This window comes from Palaemon carinicauda, chromosome 25 (assembly GCF_036898095.1).
Source record: "Palaemon carinicauda isolate YSFRI2023 chromosome 25, ASM3689809v2, whole genome shotgun sequence".
Taxonomy (NCBI): domain Eukaryota; kingdom Metazoa; phylum Arthropoda; class Malacostraca; order Decapoda; family Palaemonidae; genus Palaemon; species Palaemon carinicauda.
The window spans coordinates 49936865-49951864 of record NC_090749.1 but is presented as its reverse complement, the minus strand read 5'-3'; the positions used below and the strand labels follow the sequence as shown (position 1 = coordinate 49951864).

At 33.7% G+C, this 15000-nt stretch overlaps 1 protein-coding gene and 1 long non-coding RNA gene across 2 annotated transcripts in view; both read right to left on the bottom strand.

Moving 5' to 3' along the window:
• LOC137619226 (uncharacterized) overlaps positions 1-859 on the bottom strand; it is a 1221-nt gene extending 362 nt beyond the window's left edge. Inside the window, exon 1 of the long non-coding RNA XR_011039861.1 lies at positions 105-859. This is a non-coding gene — a long non-coding RNA (uncharacterized lncRNA). The remainder of the gene's footprint in view (positions 1-104) is intronic.
• Positions 860-1015: 156 nt separating this feature from the next.
• LOC137619009 (uncharacterized) lies at positions 1016-8018 on the bottom strand. Its single transcript, XM_068349208.1, has 2 exons — positions 7656-8018; positions 1016-7402 (listed from the first exon to the last, which is right to left on the bottom strand). The coding sequence occupies exon 2, from the start codon at positions 6734-6736 to the stop codon at positions 1016-1018; it is 5721 nt and encodes a 1906-aa protein (XP_068205309.1). The 5' UTR covers positions 6737-7402; positions 7656-8018.
• Positions 8019-15000: the final 6982 nt, after the last annotated feature.

Here is a 15000-nt window from a genome sequence, read left to right as displayed (position 1 = left end):
TGGTTACAAGTTTTATTTTTTACGGGATTAATGACTCGGCGCTAAAATTATTCATTCAATAACTTTAAATCTCGTAAAGTGTGCCAACATTTACCGAGACCTACCTCAAAGTTATCAAGCGCCTGCTTGCTCGATATAAATCCACGGAGTTGAAACCCTCTGAAGTAATCCAGCAGTATGTGGTGGATGCCAAAGACTATGGTAGGGAAATAGTATCCCCGTCTTGGCCTCTCTTCCATGCTGCTACACAAAACATTATATGGTTCCTCTGAAAACTCACTCCCTTGGAGAATCATGCCCTCGTCTCTCCATTGCACTTTGGTGAAACTGGTGGTACTTAGCACTTCATTATTTCACAGCAATAAAAGTCCTTCAAGTGAAAAGAGTTCATTAGTAATAATCACCCATTAGTTGGCAAGTTTCTAACGAAGGTCGAGTTAATCCATTTTCCTTTAGTCAAGAGAACTGCTTCCTTGGAGGGTTAGGCAGATACCCCTTGGTAAAAATTCTTACCACTACTCGTTAACTTCGTTAACTAATTCAAGAAGGGCTAAATACTATGAAATGGTCTCAAAATGGCAGCACACAAAGGATTTACAGCTATTAAATATAATAAGTTATTTAAAGTTACATTTGAGATCTTTTTATTTTCCAAGAGAGTTGAAAACCAAGGATTATGAAAAAAGTCAAAGTACTTTTTTCGTACTAAAAATAAAGATAAAGAAAACGAGAATACAAGGATTCTGAAGTTGGAAAAAAAAAAGATAAAAACGATATATTTAACAAGATAAAGAAAACGAGAATAAAAGGATTCTGAAGTTGGAAAGAAAAGATAAAAATATATTTAACACACTCCCCCCAAAACATTCAGTCCTGTTATGAAATAAAAGCAGGATTGAATTTTTAAACATACCAAAAGTATTTATATAACCAGAAAATTTTTTTTCTAATATTTGCCAAAATTATTTAAATTACCATCACCAATAATAAATAAAAAAGCCTACACAGACAAACTTTACTGTAAAATTTGTCTGGTCTTCAGAGCACTAATCTTTGCCGCTTTACGCTTTCCCAGAATGCAGTTGTTGGCCAAATTAGAATCATTAGAGTCACAATTAGGACTGTCTTTATCTTCATTTGAAGAAACATCAGGTCTGAAAAGAAATATTAGATTAGATGAATGTCTCTTAGTAAGTTCCCCAGTTCTGCCTTTCAATAGGGTAACTCCAGTAACTTCCCCAAGCTCATTGAGAACTACATCATGGACTATTCCCATTGGGTATTGGTTTGGCTTACTATATGGTTCTTTAATTAGAACCACATCATTCTTTTGAAGAAGTGTATGTTTTACAGGTTTGAATCTGTCTTTTGCATTTACAGCTTGATTTGTCAAGTTACCCAAAAATTCTTCATGATAAATGTTAATCAAATGACTTCTGACTTTACGCAGTTTTGTGTAGTTTTCTTTAACTTTATCACAAGGAGAAACTAGATAGTCCTCATCCAATTCTAGATCTGGATGTCTTTGCAGCTCAGGAATTAAGTTAACTGAAACAAGGTCATAACCCCTAATTAGACACTCTGGTGTTATGGGATCAGGAAGTGATTTGTTTATATCTGTATCTCTTAATGCTTCTTTAAAAGCTATTGGCCTTCTATTCAATAAATGGACAGTCTGACATATTAAAAACTCAAAATCCCTGATATCTAAAACATTATTTCTCATGGCTCCAAATAAGCATCTCTTAGTAAGTTTCACACAACTTTCAACCATTGAACCAAGAGCCGAGTTCCCTTTGAAAAACTGTTCAAACTGGAGGTTCTTTATGCCATTCTCTTCTAGATAGAGTTTAACTTCTGGGTCCTTTAGATAATCTAGAATTACGTTGCCTCCTGCTACTAACTGAGATCCTTGATCGGAAATACACAAATTTGGTAGTCCAAACTCAAATGTATGAAGCTGGAAGGCTCTAAGATACTCTTTAACACTCAAGTCCATGCACACCTTCAGATTTATAGCTCTACTCCATGTACATGTGAAACATACTATCCATGCTTTTACTTTTTTCCCACTGGAACGTACAAAGAAGGGTCCCATGTAATCTACAAAAATATAGCGGAAAGGAATCTCTGGGGGATTAATCCTAAAATCTCTATAACAGTGTTGATTAAGATTAACTGTCCTCTCATTAAACCTACGGCATATGACACATGTGCGGATTATCCTTTTAACAACTGAAAAAAATCTAGGTATCCAAAATATCTTACGTACTTCAGCCAGTAGCCTATAGCATCCAGCATGTAAAAAACGTTCATGATAATCTAATACAATATATTTAGTTAGTAAACTATCCTTAGAAATTAGCAATGGAAATCGCATCCTTCGGTCATCTTTCAGTTTCTGCATTTTGCTACGTACCCTTAACAGGCCTTCCTGATCCACATAAACATTGAGCTGTCCAACTAACTTTGGGATATCTTTGAGCAACAGGTTTCTTGATTCAAAATATTCAAAAATTTCAGGGAAGTGCTTCTGCTGATCTCTTCTTATTACCATCTTTGTAGCCTCTGCAAAGAAGTTATGATTAATATCAAAACAGCTAATATGTCCAAACTTAACAGGATCCTTTAGTTTTAGTTTCATTTTCAAGTTATTAACAAAGATAAGTACTCTACGGAAAACAGAAACAACTTTATGGTAGCTAGAACATCTTGATAAAGCATCGGTATGTTCCTCAATCTTTGTAGTTATAGTACCATGATAAGACTGGACAACACCAACAGGAGAATCTTGCTTTACCGGAAGGGCAGGTATTACAAAATCCAAGATAGATTCCCTGTTCAGCTGACCTTCTGTCTCATTAAGCAGAAATTTGGGACCTGAAAAGTAGTTAGTTTTTTTAAGCTGCTTGAAAGATAAGCTGCGAGTGATGCAATCGGCTGGATTTTCACAACCTGACACAAAAGAAAAATGAATCGGGTGTTTATTACACAGTTCATTTATTGTGTGTAACCTATTTTGAACAAATACTGAACACTTCTGCATTTTATCAAGCTTGGCAGAAAACCCATGTACCCAGGAAAGGGCAACGAAGCTATCCGAGTACACTATCAACTCGCTTATTTTGATTGGCATCGTACAAGAAATTCCGGATAACTCTTCATACAGACTTGTAATTTCTTCTACGGCCAAAGTTATTCCTTGCAGTTCCAGAGATGGCATGCTTTTAGATTCCATTTGCTTGTTTACTATCCTATTTTTTGCAAAGACAAAACTGACCTTTCCTGTGGGAATATTTTGTATGTAAATGACTACACCAAACATCTGCTTACTACTGTCTGAAAATGCCAATAGCCGGTAAGTATCTTCTCTACTCCCAAAGACTCTTGGTATCTCTGCAACAGAAGCAGCATTTGCTTGTTTGGCAATATTCCGCCATTGCCTCCTAACATCGGCATCTAATTCCTTGTCCCAGCCCAGATCTTTGTTGCACTGTAACTGATGCAAAAATAGCCTTGAACGATTAAGAATAGGGCCATTAAAGTTAAAGAGATCATACTGGGAGGCAATAGACTGCAATACTTCCCGTTTTGTTCGAGCTTGTATGTTAAGACTAATAGGTTTAGTAGATAAACTGTCTTGCTTCCTATCCCATGACAACCCAAGTAATTTTACCTTTTCATTGGTTTCTGTACTAATCTCATTATCTATGTGGTCTTGCAATGCAAAATCATTACTGATGTACTGCTGCAGGTAAAACTTGTAAGGCTCAAAAATGCTTTCTAGTTGTTGGTATGCCCAGAGAAGTTCTTCAGAACTATCATAGGCAACTGCACAGTTATCCATGTAACATAGTTGATATATCATCTTCTTTAATTGTAAAAGTTTACTATCATCACCGTCTACATCTAAAATTAAAATCTTATATAGAGCAAGTAACAGTAATGCAGGGCTGCATCTTAAGCCAAAACTTAATCTTAAATTTCTGTATCCCACAACGGTAAAGTCTAACTTCTCTACATTTCTAAACCATAGGCATAATAGCCTATTGCTATCTGTGTCATTCAAGGCAAGATTATTGAACGCTTTACACAAATCAAAACATAATAACTTCTGTCCAAATCTCAAATGTAATATAGCAGAGGAAAGTTTCTGGTTTAGATTTGGTCCTGAATATATAGCCTGATTGTGACTAATGGAAGGTTTACTAGAATCTTGCTGACAAAGATTAGACAAATACACTATCCGGCACTTTGTGGTTTCGCGATCCATTTTAAAGATGCCCATGTGAGGCAAAAAGCTATGGTTAGGGTGCTCTCTGATAAATTCGGGAAGGTTATTAATGCGCTCTATGATCCCCATACTTTCCTGTTCTTTAAAAACTTTATCCATTATCAATAGCTTTTCCCTGTTATTTTGCAATTTTTTCAAGTTAGACTTTAAAATTGAGACTGCCAATCCCTGATTGGAACCTAATAAATGGGACACCTGAGGATTCCAAAATAAAGGAACAACAATTCTACCTTCTTTATCTCTCTTCATATTTTCAAGGGAAAACTTAACCAACTTCTTATTTATTTCAGAACTCCCAGAATCAGAATCATTAGGTTCAGACTTTACAAATCTATGACAACTTTCTTCTAAAATTTGGTTAGCTGCCTTGATAAGCTGAGATTCAATTATATCCCCCTTATCATCAAATACATTAATGTTAACGGGATCCACAGTATCTTTAAAACCACAATCCGAAACAAGGCAAGTATTACCATTCCCGAAAATGCTACCAACCAAGTTGTGATCTGAAAGTTGAACCAATCCTTGAAAGCAACTTCCAACATAAGGTAAAAATGTTAAATCCTTCAATATTTGTTCCACATTACCATGTAACAATACTCCAGCAGGAGTTTCAGAATATAGAGATTCTAAGTTTGATCCAAACAAGTGTTCCTGCTGAGGAAGACAGTATGCTGAGCGAGTGCCAAGAATTAACTGAATACTCTGGATACCACAAGAATCATTTGACAAGCTTTCATCTGCCAACAAATAACCTCTTTCTTTGAAACCACTTACTACCTTACCTAATTTAGGAAGTTTTAACTTTACATTAATAGAAGGTATACACAGTGCTTCAATCTTTCTAAGCCTATCCCCTATCTGTAAACTTACTTCAATCAGCTTAGTAGTGTAATTCTGAGTAGTGTTAATACCATTTACTGTTAGAGAAATATTTTCCCTTAATGTGGGTAAATTATAACTGTCCGCAATATCGGTCAAAATGAAGTTACACTGACAGCCACTGTCTTTTAAACATCTTAACTTTAAACCATTATCCAAGGTAGCAGTAAAAGTGGGAAGAACAGTCTGCATGTCAGAATCACTCTGGAAAGCTTCCACAATGTTAACCATTGAGCCAGATATCTCCTTATTTTCCTTAGGCTTGGATTTTGCTTTATCTTTACCCTTATCTGTACAAGATTGGCTATCTGGTTTATTTCCATCTTTATTTGTGACTTGCTTGCCATCAACAGACCGAATACACAGGAAACTGAAATGCCACTCCGAGCAATACTTACATTTATTATTGAACCTATACCTACAAAATTTACTCAGATGATTTAGGTTAGAACATTTTAGGCATCCTTTCAATTTTCTTATTTTATCTATCTTGGCTTCTGCAGAGTCAAATTTGGCACACTTGTGGATAGGGTGATCAGCTGGTTTACCATCTACTTTAGTGCATATACTACAAGGCTTAAAGGTCGTATTTATTTCATACTTTACATCTACAGCTAAGCTGGTAGCTCCATGGTCACTAGCATTTGATGTTTTGGGGAAAAATTGTTTAGGGACTTCTTTAGTTTTCTTAGACTGGCTACAATAACGCTCACTAGCTTCAAAAAACTTGTCTATAATTTCATTTAACGTTGGCTTGGAGCTGTTAGTAATTTGAATCAAATGATTCTTAAATGCATCATTCAATCCTTCCCATATAAAAAACTGAAGTATACAGTCCACAGTAATTTTCAATTTACGTATTCTTTCCATAATTAACCTAACCTTAGAGATAAATTCATATGGATCAGTGTTGTTAGAAAGTTTCAAATGGGATAACTGCCTCAAAACATTAAATTTCTGTGTATCATCTGAAGCTAGAGCTTTCAATAGTAATTGCTTTGCATGTGAATATCCCTGCTTATCTGCTTCCAAGGACTCTACTAAAACTAAGGCCCTGCCTGAGATCTGCTGCTTTAATAACAAGAGTTTATCGTATTCAGGGTATTCAAATTTACTTAAAGTGTCTTCAAATTCTTCAAAAAATCTAGCAAGGTCCTCGTCATCAGAACTAGTGTATTTAGGCAGGGGAGCTATGGGAGACTTAAGCAAACTTCTTGCGGAACTAAGAGAGTCATTCGAATGGGAAACTGATGAAGAGGGCACACTAGGGTTCCTAATAGCCACTAAGCAAGATAAAAGTTTGTCATTATAGACCTGGCAGGAGTCCAATTCCTCCTCAGACCTACGTTCTTCCTCTTCGTCGTCCCATTCCTCATACTTAAGCTCTAATATTTGCTTATTCAAGTCTTTCAATTCTGGAAGCCATTGTTCAAATTGCAAGAGTAATTTCTCCCTTGCTGCACTAGTTAATGTAGGAAAACTATCCTTACGGTTAAAATGTTCTGTCACACACTTCCTTATATACTTCCTTTGATTCACTAATCTCTTAAGTTCAGACATTGTGAATACATACAACTACCTGACCTATCACAAATATAATAAATATTCAAAGGCTAAAGTATGCGTAACAAAACGAAGCTGAAAAGTAAAATTCCCTTAATCACTTTACATAATATACGTTAACACCAAGAAATACCGATGGCATCAATACTAGGCCAACGACGATAAATAAAGATTACCAAGGAAGCAAAGTTTCGAATATAAAAAATATCCAATGATGGCAATTCCCGAGCAAAGAACTTATTTCAGAAATATGTTAAAAAAATTAAATTCACTTCAACCTTTACACTAAAGTATCAAAATGCAAAATAATAACAACGTTCCACCAACAGTGCAAATGGAGAGACATCGGGCAAGCATCAAAGCAAAGTCATAATATCCTGTCACGGTCGCCATATTCGGAAAACACTTTCATGAAGGTTTTAAAAAATGATGAGAAAACAAACATCAAAGTGAACATTGAATTTATTATTGAACATACAATAAATTTAAAGCATAATATTATGCAGAATATAAATTAATATTAATGACACTTGATGCTGCCCCGATATCTAGGTAACTCTGGCACTAGTTACCTAACCTCCACACTCCGAATCGCTTATAACCAGTGAAAAGTTTATAAGATTCGTCGAGCAATACCATTACCATGATGACACTGTGCATAGCCTATAAAAGATATGATACGTCTATCAGAAAATTGTACATGAAATTATTGCCTATGCAAGCGACTTAAAGTTCAGAGTAAGATTCAATAAAAAGATCTCAAAAGATATGATAAATGGCAAAGCAAAATATTAACAAGAGTAAATTTTTTCTGGTTACAAGTTTTATTTTTTACGGGATTAATGACTCGGCGCTAAAATTATTCATTCAATAACTTTAAATCTCGTAAAGTGTGCCAACATTTACCGAGACCTACCTCAAAGTTATCAAGCGCCTGCTTGCTCGATATAAATCCACGGAGTTGAAACCCTCTGAAGTAATCCAGCAGTATGTGGTGGATGCCAAAGACTATGGTAGGGAAATAGTATCCCCGTCTTGGCCTCTCTTCCATGCTGCTACACAAAACATTATATGGTTCCTCTGAAAACTCACTCCCTTGGAGAATCATGCCCTCGTCTCTCCATTGCACTTTGGTGAAACTGGTGGTACTTAGCACTTCATTATTTCACAGCAATAAAAGTCCTTCAAGTGAAAAGAGTTCATTAGTAATAATCACCCATTAGTTGGCAAGTTTCTAACGAAGGTCGAGTTAATCCATTTTCCTTTAGTCAAGAGAACTGCTTCCTTGGAGGGTTAGGCAGATACCCCTTGGTAAAAATTCTTACCACTACTCGTTAACTTCGTTAACTAATTCAAGAAGGGCTAAATACTATGAAATGGTCTCAAAATGGCAGCACACAAAGGATTTACAGCTATTAAATATAATAAGTTATTTAAAGTTACATTTGAGATCTTTTTATTTTCCAAGAGAGTTGAAAACCAAGGATTATGAAAAAAGTCAAAGTACTTTTTTCGTACTAAAAATAAAGATAAAGAAAACGAGAATACAAGGATTCTGAAGTTGGAAAAAAAAAAGATAAAAACGATATATTTAACAAGATAAAGAAAACGAGAATAAAAGGATTCTGAAGTTGGAAAGAAAAGATAAAAATATATTTAACACAAATAGATGGGCAAAAAGAATAACTAAGTGGGTCCCTAGAGACTGCAAAAGAAGAAAGGGAAGGAAGAGAAGATAGTGGATTGACAAGTTAAAGAATCGAATAAGTCATAATACATTATAGATTATTATTATTATTATTATTATTATTATTATTATTAGTAGTAGTAGTAGTAGTAGTAGTAGTAGTAGTAGTAGTAGTAGTAGTAGTTGTAGTACTAACTAACTACGCTACACCCCAAGTTGGGAGAGCAGTATGCTATAAGTCTCAAGGCTCCAACAAGGGAAACTACCGCAGTAAGGAAAGCAAAAAAGGAAATAAATAATCTACAAGAGAACAAAAATTAACCATTGAAAGGAAATAAAGTATTTTAAGAATAGTAGCAACATTAAAATAGATCTTTCTTATATAAACTATAAAACTTCAAAAATAAGGTGAGGATTACAAGAACATTTGTATAATTATAAAAATTTGTAGATTTTTACAATCATTTGTGTACACCATTTGTTGAACGTGATGGATGTGAACATCTAATTGGGTTAGACGATGTAGTGTTCGTGTTTGAGAAATATCTAAAAATCTCTCAAATCCATAATTTGTTCACCTTGGAATATATTTAGATTATATTGCTCAGTCATATTTCAAAGGGATTTTCAAATACATAAAGTAACATATCATGAAATAAATATATTTATATGTTTCAAAATATTTCTCTGAAATAACCCACCAATGTGACGTCACATTTACCCTTCGGCAAATATAAATAATTTCCTGAATCTATAATAAAATATAGTCTCATCATAAGTATTAAACTCTCTCTCTCTCTCTCTCTCTCTCTCTCTCTCTCTCTCTCTCTCTCTCTCTCTCTCTCTCTCTCTCTCTCTCTCAAGAGCATGATGATTTTCATTCTGATTTTCATTCTGATTTTCATTCTCTCTCTCTCTCTCTCTCTCTCTCTCTCTCTCTCTCTCTCTCTCTCTCTCTCTCTCTCTCTCTCTCTCTCTCTTCGGCGTCATTATCACAAAATGTCTTCTTTGTAATGGTTAGTTATATTCGTTTATGCAATTTTGTTGTCACCTCTCTTCCGGATGAAGAGAAGAGAAAGTAGATACAAAGAACTCTTGGAAAGAGAAAAGACGAGAAAAGATTGTGTTGCAAAAGAGAAAGTATTTTGCAATTGCATTTTCTTGAATCGAGAAAGAGACAGGAATTGGTTAAGAGAATGTTATGGGAAACAGACATGAGTGTAATAAATAAAATAAAAGAGAGAGAGAGAGAGAGAGAGAGAGAGAGAGAGAGAGAGAGAGAGAGAGAGAGAGAGAGAGAGAGAGAGAGAGAGAATTTATATCAATATTAAATTTTTCCGGCGAAGAAAATTCTTTCAGTAGAACTTGCTGACTGTTGTGAGTAAGGGACCTTAGGAATGTTGCATTGGAAGTCATGAGAGAGAGAGAGAGAGAGAGAGAGAGAGAGAGAGAGAGAGAGAGAGAGAGAGAGAACAATTAAAGAAGAATATAAAAGGGTTCAATTGCGTCCAGCTAAACTCCAGGAAGGGGAAATATAGATTAAGCCAAAAACAACTTCTACACGACTGGAATACAAAAGTGTAAAGCCTCCCACCCCCTCCCCCTCCCCTCTCCCTCCCCTCTCCCTCCCCCTCTCTTCCCCCCTGTCCAAAATTGCTTGTTGCCAGTGTATATTGGGTGAATAATGTATGAGGCTGAAGGGATAAAACCATTAGAGCAATGAATAATTATAGCAGTGGAAGCAAAGAGAAGTTGCCAAGAAATATTGCTTTTTAAAAGCACCACCAGTTTTTTCTCGTGGGAAGCTCGAAGTTCTATAGTTTGCTTTCTATTATCAAATGATAAAATAGAACATGTAACTGTTGTTATTATCATTACTAGCTAAACTACAACTCTCGTTGGAAAGGCAGGATTTTAGAAGCCTAAGGATTCCAACAGGGAAAAATAGCCAGTGAGAAAAAGAAATAAGTAAATTGATATGAGTGTGTCCGAGTTTACCCTTAAGCAAGAGAACTTTAACCCAAGGCAGTGGAAGACCATGGCACAGAGGCTATGGCAAAACCCATGACTAGAGAACACTGATATGATTTTGGTATATCCTCCTCCTAGAAGAGCTGTTTACCATAGCTAAAGAGTCTCTTCTACCTTTACTAAGTGGAAGACGCCGCTGAACAATGACGGAACAGTAGTTAACGCCTTGAGGGAAGAAGAATTGTTTAGTAATGTTTGTGTTGTCAAGTGTGTGTGAGGAAATCGGAATATTTGAAAAGAACTGGCCAGACTATTCGGTGTGCGTGTAACAAAGGAAAAATAAGCCATAACCAGAGTGGGATCTAATATAGTAATATCAAGCCAGTCAAAGAACCCAATAACTCTCTAATGGTAGTATCTCAACTGGTAGCTGGTGCCTTGGCTAGCCTACTACTGTATATTTTTTAAGCTTTATATGTAAAGTTAACGGGCAATATACACCACGGTTAATTAGAACATTCTACTTTTTATATATAAAAATATTTCAAAGTTAATGAAATATTTCTGTCAGTTTTGGAGTGACAGGAATCTGTTGATATGAAATTTAAATGGATAATGAAAAGTTGAAATAAATAACTTGATTTTTCTGGTGTTTATTAACTAATGAATATACTTTTTTGAATATTTTAATTTTTTCTTAAATTCGCCTTCTTTTAAGAAAAATGTAGATTTAATAAACTGGCCTTTTCCATACAAAAAATCTTTATTGTCTATATAATATAAAACACACACACACACACACACACACACACACACACACATATATATATATATATATATATATATATATATATATATATATATATATATATATATATATATATATATATACATATATATATATATATATATATATATATATATATATATATATATATATATATATACACACACATAGTATATATATATATATATATATATATATATATATATATATATGTAAATATATATACATAGTATATATATAAATATATATATATATATATATATATATATATATATATATATATATATATATATATATATATATATATATATATATATATAATATATATATATATATATATATTTCTATATACATATATGTATGTATATATATATATATATATATATATATATATATATATATATATATATATATATATATATATATATATATATATATCAATAACAATCTTTCAGTTTACATCTAAAACATGAAATAGAATATCAAATTCTTGCAACGTAATTTCATTTAGTGGTAAAATGTATTGTTTATTTTGCAGAGTTTGGAATATGAATTAGGATAAAAACTTTTGTATTATAATTATATGATTTAGAATAATATAAAGTTTTTTGCAACGTTTATTGATTATGATATCAAATGTTATATTGAAAAACCAAAATGAAAATTTTTGTTGGAAATTTAGAATTATAGGTTTTCTCAATTTTATCTGAATCATTTCTGCCAGAATATTCCTTTGATGAAAGAATACGTTAATATTGTACCAACCGTGTGTCACACGATCGTACATAAATTATTTTGTATATATTATGCTTGTATCTGCGCTCTTCCTTCGCACTAATAAGAACCTGAATAATCATGTATCCGGTTTTCCTCTGTAACATTGTCTGTCTTGTGAACATGAAAATGCATGTTGCCTTGAGGTTTTGTATATAAATGAGAGTGTTCTATTTTAAAGTTACTCAGTTGATTGCTTCCTGCCTTTGAGTCCTAACCTTTCTCTCGGCCCGTCACTCCGGGGTCACCAATGTAACAGGCCGAGAGAAAGGTTAGGACTCAAAGGCAGGAAGCAATCAACTGAGTACTTTATTATAGAACATTCTCCTTTTTATACATAACCTCAAGGCAACAAGCATTTTCATGTTCACAAGACAGACAATGTTACAGAGGAAAACCGGAGATATGATTATTCAGGTTCTTATTAGTGCGAGGGAAGAGGGCAGATAAAAGCATAATATATACAAAATAATTTATGTACGATCCTGTGACACACGGTTGGTACATGTACCAACCGTGTGTCACACGATCGTAAAATATCCTTCAATTCGAAATGGTAATAAGCCTATATTCGATTCCTTTTATGGGACATTTTGCTAAGCTTTAAAAGCGAGTAACTCTAGTTCGCGTATCAAGGAATGAATAATGTCTTCAGATTAGATTAAATCCAGTTTTATTTTTGTAACGAATAAGAAAACATTCAATTATATTCTTAGTTAGAAACAGTCCCCCTTTTTGATTTTGGAAATCCACTGGTGAGACGTTTCAGGACTTTTTTATCGTCTCACAATCATGCATTTCAACACGTACTTAAGGAATGCATAATAAATGGATAGGTATTTTTTTTTTATCACAAGAGGCTCAGTATGGAAAAATAAATGGAAATGTCATCAGGGACGGTGTAGCTAAAGGGGTTATTGTGATTTATTTATTTTTTTTTTTTTTTTTTTTTTTTTTTTTTTTTAAAGAACTTCCACAGTTCCTCTGAAGGGGGAAAAAGATCAGTAGAGATAGAAAAAAAAATATCTTCAGAGAGCCTCTGGAGGGAAGAAAGGTACTAGTAGTACTCCTCTGAAGGGAGAAATGGACTAGTAGAAGCCCTCCGAGGCAGAAATAGTGTCCTCCAAAGCAGGATCAGAAAACAAAAGTATATTAAGTATCCATTCAAGATTATCAACACCTAACAATGGTAAGGGGCCGGGGTTCCTTTATAAATCCCCCATCCCCCACCAAATATTTAGATTCAACTCTGGCTGTTGGATAGGAGTGAGTAGCGCAGTGTGTGTTGTAAGGAAAAAGATTTCAATAGACTACTAATGAGGCATTTAATAGGGAATGTGAAGGGATAAGGTAATTGAAGTGTAAATGTTTTTTTCTACTCCACTTTAACTTACACCTACTCTCTCCTTCCCTGGATATTAGCATTTGATGTCTAAATATATTTATTTTTTTAGATAAAACTGTTGAAATATTGAATTTATTAATTTATGAATATAAATTGATTTTGCTCATGTATGAAAATGTTACAAAAGAATTTTCTTCTTACCTTATAGAAAAGTATAAGGCTGTCACATCACAATATTTCTTCATGAATGCAATGTAGATGATTCTGGCAAAAGTTGATCTTAATCTTAATTGGCTACATTCTTCTTGTTAAGGGTAGAAGAGACTCTTTAGCTATGGTAAGCAGCTCTTCTAGGAGAAGGACACTCCAAAATCAAACCATTGTTTTGTAGTCTTAGGTAGTGCCACAGTCTTTATACCAAGTTCTTCTACTGTCTTGGGTTAGAGTTCTATTGCTTGAGGGTACACACAGGCACACTATTTTATCTGTTTATTTCCTCTCCTCACTGGGTTATTTTTTGAAGTTGTAGCCCTAGGGCTTATAGCATCCTGCTTTTCCAAATAGGATTGTAGCTTAGCTAATAATAATAATAATAATAATAATAATAATAATAATAATAATAATAATAATAATAATAATAATAATAATAATAATAATAATAATAATAATAATAATGACTAGCAGAACCCGTGTAAATTACACAAAATGATATTTTCATTACTAATTATCTCGTTCCTAGCATATACATGTTTGAATAAAATGTGATAAGATTTGACTTGTATATTTATGTTAAAAAATTAGCAACACATGAAACAATTTACAAAACTTCTTTATATACAATATTTTTAGTGAAGGTAGTTCCTCTTCTCTGGCCATGAGTAGAATTATTCTGAGGACAGATTTTCACTCTTACACAGTTCATAGACCTTGCTCTTGAGAAGGCTACGTAAAGTTGTCCATGAGTAAAGCAAGGTTGTGGTAGGTAGATCACAACCTTATCGAAAGTCTGTCCTTGAGCTTTATTAATGGTCATTGAATATGATAGGCGGAAGGGGAAATTGAGTAATGTCTTGGAAGATTTGAAGCTAAGGGTGATCAGAATTATGAGAAATCTTTTACAATAAGAACGGATTAGTCGTTAAACGAAAAGGGCCAAGATTAATTATATAATCCAGGTTATGGAAATTGATAGAACTCAATTTTTTGTCTAAAATTTAAAAAAGTTGGGTGCTAAAGACAGAATTGGGAAAACTATAGTCAATTCCTCTTAGTGAAGCAGATTTGCAACGACTCGCATGGGTGCCTTTTTAGCTCGGAAAAGTTTCCTGATCGCTGATTGGTTGGAGGAGATAATTCTAACCAATCATATAGCAGGAAACACTTCCGAGCTAAAAGGGCACCACTGCGAGTCCGTGCAAATGCACCTCATTAAATTAAAAAGAATTTGTATATATAAGATGTGCTTTGGTTAAGTAATCAAAGTCTAATGTGAATTTGTAAAAGTATACCATGAAATTATTTCCGTTTTCTTTAAAGCGTGACACAAGTATACCTTCAAATTATTTCCGTTTTTTTAAAGCGTGACACACAAAATAAATAACACACAAGCTATCGTATTAATATATAGATAATAATAATAATAATAATAATAATAATAATAATAATAATAAAAAGATGTCCTGGCATAGTTCATTCTA